This window comes from Ranitomeya imitator, chromosome 5 (genome assembly GCF_032444005.1).
Source record: "Ranitomeya imitator isolate aRanImi1 chromosome 5, aRanImi1.pri, whole genome shotgun sequence".
NCBI classification, from domain to species: Eukaryota; Metazoa; Chordata; class Amphibia; order Anura; family Dendrobatidae; genus Ranitomeya; species Ranitomeya imitator.
This window is the reverse complement of record NC_091286.1, coordinates 331,935,363-331,949,352: the sequence shown is the minus strand read 5'-3', so window position 1 is coordinate 331,949,352 and position 13,990 is coordinate 331,935,363. Positions and strand designations below refer to the sequence as shown.

Below are 13,990 nucleotides of genomic sequence, written 5' to 3'. Positions count from 1 at the left end.
GTCTAATACAGAAGGAGATGACACACAGGTATATACTATATACAGGGGAGATGACACACAGATATATACTATATACAGGAGAGATGACACACAGGTATATACTATATAGAGGAGGAGATGACATACAGGTACATATATATACAGGAGGAGATGACATACAGGTATATACTATATACAGGAGGAGATGACACACAGGTATATACTATATACAGGAGCAGATGACCTACAGGTATATACTATATACAGGAGGAGATGACATACAGGTATATGCTATATATAGAAGATGACATGCAGGTATATACTATATACAGGAGGAGATGACACACAGATATATACTATATACAGGGGAGATGACACACAGGTATATACTATATACAGGAGGAGATGACATACAAGTATATACTATATATAGAAGGAGATGACATTCAGGTATATACTATATATAGGGGAGATGACACACAGCAGGTATATAATATATACAGGGGAGATGACATACAGGTATATACTATATACAGGAGATGACATACAGATGTATACTATATATAAGGGAGATAACAAACATGTATATACTGAGGTGATGAGGTGAAAATGAGAGGTGTGAGGTGAGAATGAAAAGGTGTGAGTGCAAAATGAGAGGAGTGAGGAAAAATAATGGAGTGATCAGAAAATGACAGATGTGAGGTTGAAATGACAAGTGTTAGGGGGGAATGAGAGGAGTGAGGGAGAAAATGAGAGATGTGAGGGAGAAAATGAGAGATGTGAGGGGGAAAATGAAAGATGTGATTGGGAAAATGAGAGGCGTGATGGGAAAATAAGAGAAGTGAGGTGCTATAACTAACCACAGATATTTACTATGCCCAGGCAACGCCGGGCTCTTCAGCTAGTATATATATATATATATATATATATATATATATATGCAATAAGAAAGAAGAGAATAATGCGGCACTCACCCCGACTTGGCTGTGAAGATTGTGATCTTTATTGAAGAAAAAATAGAAATTACATCCGTCAGGACATCAGGTATGGGAGAGGGTGCGGTATAGGAGCACGGACGACGGCCGTTTCGCACACACAGGTGCTTCGACGGGTCCGGGTAGTAGATTACAATACGTCATTTCCTTATAAAGGATATACGACGTCTAAGCGTTATAAAAAAAAAACGTGAACTAAATCAACAAAACAAAATGAAGTGAACCAAATGTGACTGTGACCTAATACATAATAATCTACATGCAGACTGACAATTTTTCTGGAGAATACAATAATCTTATACTCATATCATTATTTACGGCAATCATCTGAAAAAAACACTATTAACATTTGGACATACTCTCTAGCTTTATAGAAATTTTTATAAGAATATTCATAGAAATACAGACATATCGAGTCGATCATTTATACCAATAGGTCCTTGTGCATTAGCATTAAGGATCCATTTGGCTTCTTTTTGTAAAAGGATTCTCTTTTGATCTCCTCCTTTTGGAGGGTATGAAACAATTTCTATGCCAGCAAAGCTGAGTGCGTCTGCATTAGCGTCATGTTTCTCTCTTATGTGCTGAATTAATCTCAAACACCCCTTTCCGGACTTAATAGAATTATAATGTTCTTTGAAACGCATAATCAATGGTCTAATTGTTTTGCCTATATAAAAATATAGGCACGAGCAATACAAAACATAAATAACAAACTTGCTTTTACAAGAAATAAAATCAGTTACCAAATGAGTAACAGAACCTATTTGAATTGGATTTTTTATAACATGTCGGTGACAAAATCTACAGTTGCCGCATCTATGGTTACCGGCTGGAGTATTACAAGTGAGCCAAGTATTACTAGGTACAACTAATCTGTTATGCACCAGCAAATCTGATAAATTATGGGTGCGTCTATATGCGAATCTTGGAGAGTACTTATGAATCGATGCAAGATCTTTGTCTGTCTGCAATATATGCCAGTTTTTGCGGATTGAGGCATGGATCACTTTATCTAAGTTGCTGTGTCTGAAACAAAAAGAAAACTTATTATGTTCTTCATTATCTGAGTCTAATTTCCTATTTCTTTTTCTTTTCAAGAAATTTTGTTGGGTAAATTTACTAATACGTGTTTCAGCTTCTTCTAATATTTGTGTGGGGTAACCTCTCATTTTTAAACGAGATTTAAGTTCGTTAATTTGTTCATTAAATATCATATTATTATTATTATTAATTTTCCGCAATCTCACCATTTGGCTATACGGTAACCCCTTTTTTGTATGAAGCAGATGAGCACTCTCAAAATGCAATATATTATTAGTTGCAGCCTCTTTGAAGGTGATATTTTGACTAAGGTGTTTAGACCTTAGTCAAAATATCACCTTCAACGATCTCTATTTTAACATCTAGATATTCCAATTTATCATGTCCATAACACGAAATAAATTTCATATTATAATCATTAGAAATATTTAGATGATCAACAAAGTTGTTAAATTCTATATCACTGCCGTCCCATATTATCATGATGTCATCCACAAATCTGGTATAAAAGCGGATATTCTTAATAAACGGATTATCAATATTATTCACGTATACTTCCTCAAAAACTGCTAAGAAAAGATTAGCTTATGTGCATGAAGTGGGCGTACCCATTGCAGTTCCAGTAACTTGGGTGTACCATTTATGTATTTCTATGAATATTCTTATAAAAATTTCTATAAAGCTAGAGAGTATGTCCAAATGTTAATAGTGGTTTTTTCAGATGATTGCCATAAATAATGATATGAGTATAAGATTATTGTATTCTCCAGAAAAATTGTCAGTCTGCATGTAGATTATTATGTATTAGGTCACAGTCACATTTGGTTCACTTCATTTTGTTTTGTTGATTTAGTTCACGTTTTTTTTTTATAACGCTTAGACGTCGTATATCCTTTATAAGGAAATGACGTATTGTAATCTACTACCCGGACCCGTCGAAGCACCTGTGTGTGCGAAACGGCCGTCGTCCGTGCTCCTATACCGCACCCTCTCCCATACCTGATGTCCTGACGGATGTAATTTCTATTTTTTCTTCAATAAAGATCACAATCTTCACAGCCAAGTCGGGGTGAGTGCCGCATTATTCTCTTCTTTCTTATTGCATATGGATTACTTGCTGGATTCTATGCTGAGCACCATTACCCTTAATGATTGTGACGCCTGAATACACAGGTGCCCACTACCAGTCCTATTTGTTTGAAGACGTCTTAGCTCTAGTGCCGTTCTGCTCTATATTCTACTATATATATATATATATATACATATATATATATATGTGTGTGTGTATGTGTGTCACTGACATCTATATATCTATCTACTCTATGTGTATATATCTAGTCTATCTACTCTAACCTGCTACACTGTAATTTTACTGTATGCAGCAGATGAATTGCTGGCTTTTTATCTATGTATGATCTTTCTATCTATCATCTACTAAAGTATTTTAATACTTTAGTGGCAATTATTTTCCCGCACTTTTACCAAATTTTACCTTCTGATTTTAAGAAAAATGCTCATGTTACCTATCACGAATCCGAATGCGCCATATTTGTGCCGAATTTATGTTTGTCAATCATTTTCCAAACATATTTGCTCATCTTTAATGCTGATTGTTTAAGTTGTTTTAGTTCTTGAAGGAGAACTACAAGCAAGAGATAGTTAGGATAACATTGTAGTTAATATTTTAAAATTGAATGCTAAATGAACAAAGTTTAACATACACACACACAGTGTTACATGACTGTCACCAAATTTTCAAAAAGGAAAATTATGGGAGAATAACTCCTAGGAGTTGGTTAGAGACCAACTAGAAAGAAGACAATTGTCAGGGACGACATTAAAATAGGAGGGAAGAGTGTGACAGGTGGATGCTGCTCTGTTCATTTAGAATCAACCAGCAACTATAGGGGTTAAAATTGTTATAGCAGACAGGGAGTGGTTAGCTTAGCTCCAAGGTATACTGAAAAAGTTGTTATTGTGTCCTGCAAATTGCCTCTCCAGAGAAAAAGAGGACTTAAACCCTTTAACGAGTCGTGCAATATGACTTAGGATAAAAGCCAAATCAGTAATGTATCCTGGACATCCAAAAGTAATGTCACACCTCCCAACTGTCCTTGATCCAGCGGGACTGTCCCAATTTTGACAGTCAGCCCCGCGATCACAGACAGGACATTAGTTGTCCCGCACTGGTTGGGAGGTGTGTAATATCACCCGGTCAGCTCCCTGAGTCCCTGCACCCGCAGAGCAGCACACCAAACTAAACCAGGGATTCAAGCTTGAGGAGGCTAATTTGCATATTCCAGGTGCCTTCTGGGAAAAGCGAAGAGTCTCCCTAAGCTAGAAGATCGTTGGGTACAGCCGGGACCAGCTGATTGGAAAGCATCACCAAACCAGGGATTCAAGCTTGAGGAGGCTAATTTGCATATTCCAGGTGCCTTCTGGGAAAAGCGAAGAGTCTCCCTAAGCTAGAAGATCGTTGGGTACAGCCGGGACCAGCTGATTGGAAAGCATCACCAAACCGCGCGCCTTACGGCGCGCAAATTTTTGCCTGTAGGACATTATTGCAAGAGAGCTTGGCTGAGTAGATTACACAAGAAGGAAAACACACAGCAAGTCAGCAGGATCTAGGAGCAACATGGCAGATGTGACAACCTACATGGTGAGCTGCAGCATGTGCTACATGTTCACAGATCGACCAGAAGAAGAATCAAATTTCACCTGTCAGAAGTGTAGACTAGTGGCCCTTTTAGAAGAAAAGGTGCGGGGTCTGGAAGAAAGAATAGCAACTTTGAAACTCATCAAAGAGAATGAAGACTTTCTAGACAGAACAGAAGCATCTCTACTGGTCACAGAAGGTGAAAAAAGTGTCAGAGAACCTCGAAAAGCAGATGAGTGGAAGCATGTGACCAAAAGAAGCAAGAAGACCATGGAGAAATCACCGACCACACAACTGAAGAACCGATATCAAATCTTTGTAGAGGATGAAGATGGCACACCTAAGGATGAAGCAATACCAGCAAGCAAAAAAGAAAAGGGCACACAGCAACAAGTGACAGCAAAAAGTACAGCCAAGAAGCAACGAAGAGTGGTGGTGGTGGGAGACTCACTACTGAGAGGCACAGAAGCAGCCATCTGCAGACCGGACATAACTGCAAGAGAAGTATGCTGCCTTCCAGGTGCGATGATCAAGGATGTGACCGATAGGATACCAAAGCTCTTCAGCTCCAAGGACGTCCACCCATTTCTTCTGATACATGTTGGCACCAATGACACGGCAAGGAAGGACCTACCGACAATCTGCAAAGACTTTGAAGAGTTGGGGAAGAAAGTAAAGGAACTGGATGCACAGGTAGTTTTTTCTTCTATCCTTCCAGTAGACGGGCATGGCACCAGGAGATGGAACAGGATCCTTGATGCAAACAACTGGCTAAGACGATGGTGCAGACAACAAGGATTCGGATTCCTGGACCACGGTGTGAATTACTTGTACGATGGACTCCTCGCCAGAGACGGACTACACCTCAACAAACCTGGGAAACACACATTCGCCAGAAGACTCGCTACACTCATCAGGAGGGCGTTAAACTAGAAGAAGAGGGGACGGGAAGAAAAACATTAGACTTGAACAAAGAAGATCCAGGAAAACATACTCAGAAGGGAGGTAAGAACATTTCTAAAACAATCCACAGTGAGGAGATTGGAACAAAACAAAATCCTCTAAACTGCATGCTCGCAAACGCCAGAAGCCTGACAAACAAGATGGAAGAACTAGAAGCAGAAATATCTACAGGTAACTTTGACATAGTGGGAATAACCGAGACATGGTTAGATGAAAGCTATGACTGGGCAGTTAACTTACAGGGTTACAGTCTGTTTAGAAAGGATCGTAAAAATCGGAGAGGAGGAGGGGTTTGTCTCTATGTAAAGTCTTGTCTAAAGTCCACTTTAAGGGAGGATATTAGCGAAGGAAATGAGGATGTCGAGTCCATATGGGTCGAAATTCATGGAGGGAAAAATGGTAACAAAATTCTCATTGGGGTCTGTTACAAACCCCCAAATATAACAGAAACCATGGAAAGTCTACTTCTAAAGCAGATAGATGAAGCTGCAACCCATAATGAGGTCCTGGTTATGGGGGACTTTAACTACCCGGATATTAACTGGGAAACAGAAACCTGTGAAACCCATAAAGGCAACAGGTTTCTGCTAATAACCAAGAAAAATTATCTTTCACAATTGGTGCAGAATCCAACCAGAGGAGCAGCACTTTTAGACCTAATACTATCTAATAGACCTGACAGAATAACAAATCTGCAGGTGGTCGGGCATCTAGGAAATAGCGACCACAATATTGTACAGTTTCACCTGTCTTTCACTAGGGGGACTTGTCAGGGAGTCACAAAAACACTGAACTTTAGGAAGGCAAAGTTTGACCAGCTTAGAGATGCCCTTAATCTGGTAGACTGGGACAATATCCTCAGAAATAAGAATACAGATAATAAATGGGAAATGTTTAAGAACATCCTAAATAGGCAGTGTAAGCGGTTTATACCTTGTGGGAATAAAAGGACTAGAAATAGAAAAAACCCAATGTGGCTAAACAAAGAAGTAAGACAGGCAATTAACAGTAAAAAGAAAGCATTTGCACTACTAAAGCAGGATGGCACCATTGAAGCTCTAAAAAACTATAGGGAGAAAAATACTTTATCTAAAAAACTAATTAAAGCTGCCAAAAAGGAAACAGAGAAGCACATTGCTAAGGAGAGTAAAACTAATCCCAAACTGTTCTTCAACTATATCAATAGTAAAAGAATAAAAACTGAAAATGTAGGCCCCTTAAAAAATAGTGAGGAAAGAATGGTTGTAGATGACGAGGAAAAAGCTAACATATTAAACACCTTCTTCTCCACGGTATTCACGGTGGAAAATGAAATGCTAGGTGAAATCCCAAGAAACAATGAAAACCCTATATTAAGGGTCACCAATCTAACCCAAGAAGAGGTGCGAAACCGGCTAAATAAGATTAAAATAGATAAATCTCCGGGTCCGGATGGCATACACCCACGAGTACTAAGAGAACTAAGTAATGTAATAGATAAACCATTATTTCTTATTTTTAGGGACTCTATAGCAACAGGGTCTATTCCGCAGGATTGGCGCATAGCAAATGTGGTGCCAATATTCAAAAAGGGCTCTAAAAGTGAACCTGGAAATTATAGGCCAGTAAGTCTAACCTCTATTGTTGGTAAAATATTTGAAGGGTTTCTGAGGGATGTTATTCTGGATTATCTCAATGAGAATAACTGTTTAACTCCATATCAGCATGGATTTATGAGAAATCGCTCCTGTCAAACCAATCTAATCAGTTTTTATGAAGAGGTAAGCTATAGGCTGGACCACGGTGAGTCATTGGACGTGGTATATCTCGATTTTTCCAAAGCGTTTGATACCGTGCCGCACAAGAGGTTGGTACACAAAATGAGAATGCTTGGTCTGGGGGAAAATGTGTGTAAATGGGTTAGTAACTGGCTTAGTGATAGAAAGCAGAGGGTGGTTATAAATGGTATAGTCTCTAACTGGGTCGCTGTGACCAGTGGGGTACCGCAGGGGTCAGTATTGGGACCTGTTCTCTTCAACATATTCATTAATGATCTGGTAGAAGGTTTACACAGTAAAATATCGATATTTGCAGATGATACAAAACTATGTAAAGCAGTTAATACAAGAGAAGATAGTATTCTGCTACAGATGGATCTGGATAAGTTGGAAACTTGGGCTGAAAGGTGGCAGATGAGGTTTAACAATGATAAATGTAAGGTTATACACATGGGAAGAAGGAATCAATATCACCATTACACACTGAATGGGAAACCACTGGGTAAATCTGACAGGGAGAAGGACTTGGGGATCCTAGTTAATGATAAACTTACCTGGAGCAGCCAGTGCCAGGCAGCAGCTGCCAAGGCAAACAGGATCATGGGGTGCATTAAAAGAGGTCTGGATACACATGATGAGAGCATTATACTGCCTCTGTACAAATCCCTAGTTAGACCGCACATGGAGTACTGTGTCCAGTTTTGGTCACCGGTGCTCAGGAAGGATATAATGGAACTAGAGAGAGTACAAAGGAGGGCAACAAAATTAATAAAGGGGATGGGAGAACTACAATACCCAGATAGATTAGCGAAATTAGGATTATTTAGTCTAGAAAAAAGACGACTGAGGGGCGATCTAATAACCATGTATAAGTATATAAGGGGACAATACAAATATCTCGCTGAGGATCTGTTTATACCAAGGAAGGTGACGGGCACAAGGGGGCATTCTTTGCGTCTGGAGGAGAGAAGGTTTTTCCACCAACATAGAAGAGGATTCTTTACTGTTAGGGCCGTGAGAATCTGGAATTGCTTGCCTGAGGAGGTGGTGATGGCGAACTCAGTCGAGGGGTTCAAGAGAGGCCTGGATGTCTTCCTGGAGCAGAACAATATTGTATCATACAATTATTAGGTTCTGTAGAAGGACGTAGATCTGGAGATTTATTAATTGATGGAATATAGGCTGAACTGGATGGACAAATGTCTTTTTTCGGCCTTACTAACTATGTTACTATGTTACTATGTTACCACATATTGGCTGCTCTGTGCGCACAGGACCTGTGATGAGGTCACAGGATGGGAGGAGTCAGGGGTCACATGATCCGGAGGAACTCCATGTACAGGACTCTGGTGGTTGTCATGGTGCTGGACAAGGGTAAGCATACTGTGTGAGGTTAGGAGGTGTTTACAGTGTGGATGTAGCAGAGCCGTGTGTGTACGAGGTGTATGGATCGGAGCAGCATGTGAAAGGTGTACGGAGCAGAGCCGTGTGTGTAAGAGGTGTACGGATCGGAGCAGCATGTGAAAGGTGTATGGAGCGGAGTCGTGTGTGCATGAGGTGTACGGAGCAGAGCTGCGTGTGTACAAGGTGTACGGAGCAGAGCCACGTGTGTACAGAGCGGAGCCGTGTGTGTGCAAGGTATACGGAGCAGAGTGTGCAATGTGTATGGAGCGGAGTCGTGTGTGTGTGTACGAGGTGTACGGAGTGGAGCCGTGTGTGTACGAGGTGTATGGAGCGGAGTCGTGTGTGTGTGTATGAGGTGTACGGAGTGGAGCCATGTGTGTACGAGGTGTACGGAGCGGAGATGCGTGTGCAAGGTGTATGGAGCGGATATGTGTGTTTGTACGAGGTGTATGGAGAGGAGCCGTGTGTATGAGGTGTACGGAGTGGAGCCATGTGTGTACGAGGTGTATGGAGCGGAGCCGCGTGTGCAAGGTGTATGGAGTGGATTCGTGTGTGTACTAGGTGTACGGAGCGGACGCTAGCTGTGTCGGATCGGAGCAGATATTGCTCCTCGCTCTGACACTGACTGGCACAGGAGACACGGAGAGGTCTTTATCAGTGGCATATCACAGCTGCAGCGACGTGAGCAGTCAGCGGCGCAGCTGGATGACATCATTCAGCGCCGCGGGAGTGGAAGCTGCTGCGAGGGAGCTCGGTGAAAGGTGTGTGTGTGTAGTGATGGAGAAGGCAATGATGGGGGTGGGGTAACCATATGTGGCCATTATACTGTACCCAGCATCATGTGGGGCCATTATACTGTATCCATCAGCGTGTGGGGCCATTATACTGTACAAAGCATCATGTGAGCCCATTATACTGTATAAACCATCACGTGGGGCCAGTATACTGTACGCAGCATCATGTGGGGCAATTATACAGTATGGAGCATAATGTGGCCATTATACAGTATGGAGCATCATGTGTGGCCATTATACAGTATGGAGCATAATGTGGAGCCATTATACAGTATGCAGCATCATGTGTGGCCATTATACAATATGGAGCATCATGTGTGGCCATTATACAGTATGGAGCATCATGTGTGGCCATTATACAGTATGGAGCATCATGTGTGGCCATTATACAGTATGCAGCATCATGTGGGCCTATTATACTGTATCGAGCATCACGTGGGGCCAGTACACTGTATGCAGTATCATTTGGGGCCATTATACAGTATGGAGCACTATCTGTGGCCATTATACAGTATGGAGCATCATGTGTGACCATTATACAGTATGGAGCATCATGTGTGGCCATTATACAGTATGGAGCACTGTGTGGCCATATTTTTTTGTTCATAATTATTGTTTATGAAACATTGTGATCAGCAGTGCTAAATGGGTGTGGTTGGGGTGTGACTAGTTGTGAAATGGGTGTGGTCAGAGGCGTGGCCTAAAATTCACTAACTTTATCCCTCTTTTCCCTTCCCTTGGGAGGTATGGTAATGTGTGTTAAATAGTCTCCTGTCTGACCGAACTCAGACAACCTGTATAGACCTGCTGTCTCAGGGAAGTGATTATTGTAATCATAGAAGCAGTCAGGACAGCCAGGACCATCTTTATTACCTCAAGATAGAAGAGAGCTACACCACCGGACTCATCCCCCCCTCCCTTCTCCTCACTGCATAAGGAAGGTACAGTTTTGCTTAGGTTAAGACACTGTGTGTGAACAGAAGGTATCTGTGAAAAGAAGCTATTTGTGAAGAGACTTTCATATATGTTAATGAAATACTGCATGAAAATAAGTGATTCTGTGTGATGGAAAGAAGCTTGAATAAAACCCCTATAATCTTCAGCTCACAACTGTGTCATAGGTGTGTGCCTGTAAACTGTTACCTCCCCTCTATTGTAAAGAATTATAAGTAAGATTTCCCCAGGATTCAAAAAGAACTGGTGTTTCCTTTGTATTGCCCTCTCATCCTGAGTGGCTTGCATGTAATATTTACTTATTGAAATAGACAGTTAGCCTTCCCCATGTAGCCACAACTCTGTTGATGTTTCTGACACATGAAACACTTTCCTTGTCTCAAACACGAGGCCATAAGTGGAGCTCCTGGAATCCAGGAATGAGGTAAAACGGGGACATCAGCGAAGCTTTGGTATCAGAAGTAAATTTGCAAGTTATATATAATTGCATCAAGAACAGTTACAAAAGTTTTTTCTTAAAGTGGACCATCCATCCCAATAGTAGCTCCAGGGGTGGACATACTATTTATGCAACCTGTGCAGCCGCACAACAGCCCATGAGGAAGGGGGCTCAATTCCACCTCCAAAGTGGGTGGAATTGTGCATGATTAGTGATTGGACTGCAAAGGGACCATGTACTGTTCTTGCACAGGGGTCCTCTTCTGTCTCTGTCCGCCACTGAATAGCTCTAATTGTGTATTTTCCACTAGAATCCTTTTATGCATTGATTTCCTTTAGAATTAAAAATTAGTATAATTTGTTGAAATTACTTTACTTTTCCTCTTCTGATATACTGTATAACTACCGTAAGTCATAAACTTTTTAGATTACCATTTGAATTGTTTTGTTCTTGAAGAGTTTTGCTCTATGCTCATGTTGGGCAACGCTTTCCGGAATGTCGGCTTTAATTAAACAAGCAGGCCGTGATAATAATAGTCCCTAATCTAGACTGAAACCACAACACTGTACATGGTTTCTTACAAAGTGTAATACATGTCTAAAACACAACACAAGCCACGGTGAACAATATGCATAATGGAAAGAGTTCTCATAATAACCGGTTTCTTTATGCTATTGTCCAGGACACTTGTCTTTCCTGCCGGAAAGGAAAAGAAAATCTGGACTGACCTTCCGCCCTTGTTAAACTAATCTCTGCAGCAAACACCTGCTGCAGCTCTTCACCGAGCCAAAAAAGGAGCAGGAGGAAAGAAAACAGCTAGAGATGAGCGGGGAAATGTGAACGTAGGAAATCTATTGTTACACACTCAAGGAATTCTCACTGGGTTATTTGGCATCAGTAAGAACGCAGTTGTAATTTACCAGGATACAGTGTGATATAAAATTCAAGAAAAAATAGTAAGTAAACATTGTATCTTCGCAAATCATCATAAAATGCAACACTGAGTACATCCATAGTATAGAAAATAAAATCATCTCGGAGATTGTTCTCAACCTTATTATATTTTGTTTAATTCTGCAATTTATATATTGTCCAAGGAAGTCTACATTCTTATTGTCCAAAATTTCCCAAGTCTTATAGGTAGAAAGGGTGTAGGCCAGGGGTGTTCCCAGGAGAGGTGTGGGCCTTACTGGGAGGAGAGGGGGCACGGTTTCTGTAGACACTGTGTAAGCTAGGGGGTGTTTTGGGAGTGCTAACGGGGTTACTGGGAGGAGCAGAGGCAGTGTTAAGGGCAGAACTTAAACATCACCCTAAATGTGGGCAACTATGAGGATTTAAACAGTAAGGTAACAGTGTGCTATGGCCATGCAAGGGAAGAGTTTTTGCAGACTCGGTGGAAGTTAGTGATCACTGTGGTACCGACACTGGAAAACTGAAGGAATCTAGATGAAGGGTATCCATTCTTTCTGGATTGATAAAAGGGAAATACGCTTTAAAGGGGATCTGTAAACAGATTTCACAATACAGTCTGATCAAATCTATCCGGATATCTACCTGATATAAAAATGAGTATTGTGTCATGTGGTAGGTTTTTACATTGTGAAAATAATATGTATTGAGGAAGAATGATAGTCATGTTACAATTGTGTATGTCAAAAGTGTGAATATTGTCCATAAACCATTGGTAGAAAGAGGATCAATGGCAATTGACAAAAAAGTATATGATTTGTAGAATTAGAATAAAGTTCAACAAATCAGAGGATGAAGTAACAAACATGGATATTTCATTGCTGTCAAAGTGTTTCCAAAAATCTTCTAATAGCTAGCACTATGTTTACCATCAACAAAAAGGAGTCTACAACAGGCACATAGCCAACTGTGCATGTTACATGAAGACATGGGCTTCAAACACTTGCTCTCGTGAACTCTAGAAACCCAGCTATTCCAGCCATCCATACATTGCAATGCGTACAAGGAAACTTTAGCCCGCAGCCACACAATGCCCAACATTGGAGGGATTGAGAATAGCAGCTGTCCTTGACAGCTCCACACTCAGCACATTCTACAGAACAAATCCTTACAAATCCTAATTGAGGTGGAATTGCCAGAAGTGGAAAGAAAGTCCTGTCTCCTACCTATCCGGCATAAAAAATGACCCACATTAAATTTAATAATGGTGCAAATATGTCTCAGCTATGTCCCGTACCCCAAAATGTCCCGAAATGTATGTCGCTTATAACCCATACTATGACTGTAAGGACTAGAGAACCAGAGAAACAGGGCCGTCGCTGGTTCTAGGTGCTTCACGCCTAATATATTAATTAGTCATGCACTTGCATCGCTGATGGCTTTCTCACATTATATGTAACCTGCATATAGGAAATCACAAGTGCCTAATTCATTGCCTCTGGAAAACCAAGAACTATTAACTATTTATACCCTCTTCTTCTTCGCTGCCAAAGTCTCCTTCCATGAAAGAGTCTCCATCCTCATAATCTGATACTCCTGCTATACCGTCCTCCTCGTCATCCTGCTCTTCATCTTGTGCCTGCTTGCTGTTCATGTGCAGACCCTGGCTCATTTTCTCAGGGGTCCCTGTGCTTCCTTTCTCCTAGGGTATGTTGTCCCAGCAGAGCTGTTTCTTGCTGGTATCACGGTGCAGCTCAGCTGCTCTCCCCCTACACAGTCCTCTAAATGCAGAGAGCCTGCGTGACCCAGTCACCTGACACCCAACCCACTGCAGAACTCCACACACAGGCTACCCTGCCATTACACCCACTACTTCAGGGCCGAGAGCTCTGCAGCCATGCCATTGTGTCTTCCCTTCTATTATTGATGCTTGACGTAATGTTTCGCAGCAGCGAATTCCGGTTTTATAGTAATCCACACTAATATAATTCTTAAAGGGGCTTTACCATAAAAACACCCCCTGACCCTGTGCACTCAGAACACTTTTCTATGACTGTTGCAGCCTCTGCAATCTTTAAGGTTGAATTACAGGTGTT

The 13,990-nt window shown here is 41.1% G+C and overlaps 1 protein-coding gene across 1 annotated transcript in view; it reads right to left on the bottom strand.

The window, feature by feature from the left end:
• RRAGD (Ras related GTP binding D) overlaps positions 1–13,669 on the bottom strand; it is a 107,142-nt gene extending 93,473 nt beyond the window's left edge. The window contains exon 1 of the mRNA XM_069726367.1: positions 13,425–13,669. Within this exon, the coding sequence (XP_069582468.1) occupies positions 13,425–13,566 (142 nt within the window). The 5' untranslated portion in view covers positions 13,567–13,669. The remainder of the gene's footprint in view (positions 1–13,424) is intronic.
• Between the last annotated feature and the right edge of the window lie 321 nt (positions 13,670–13,990).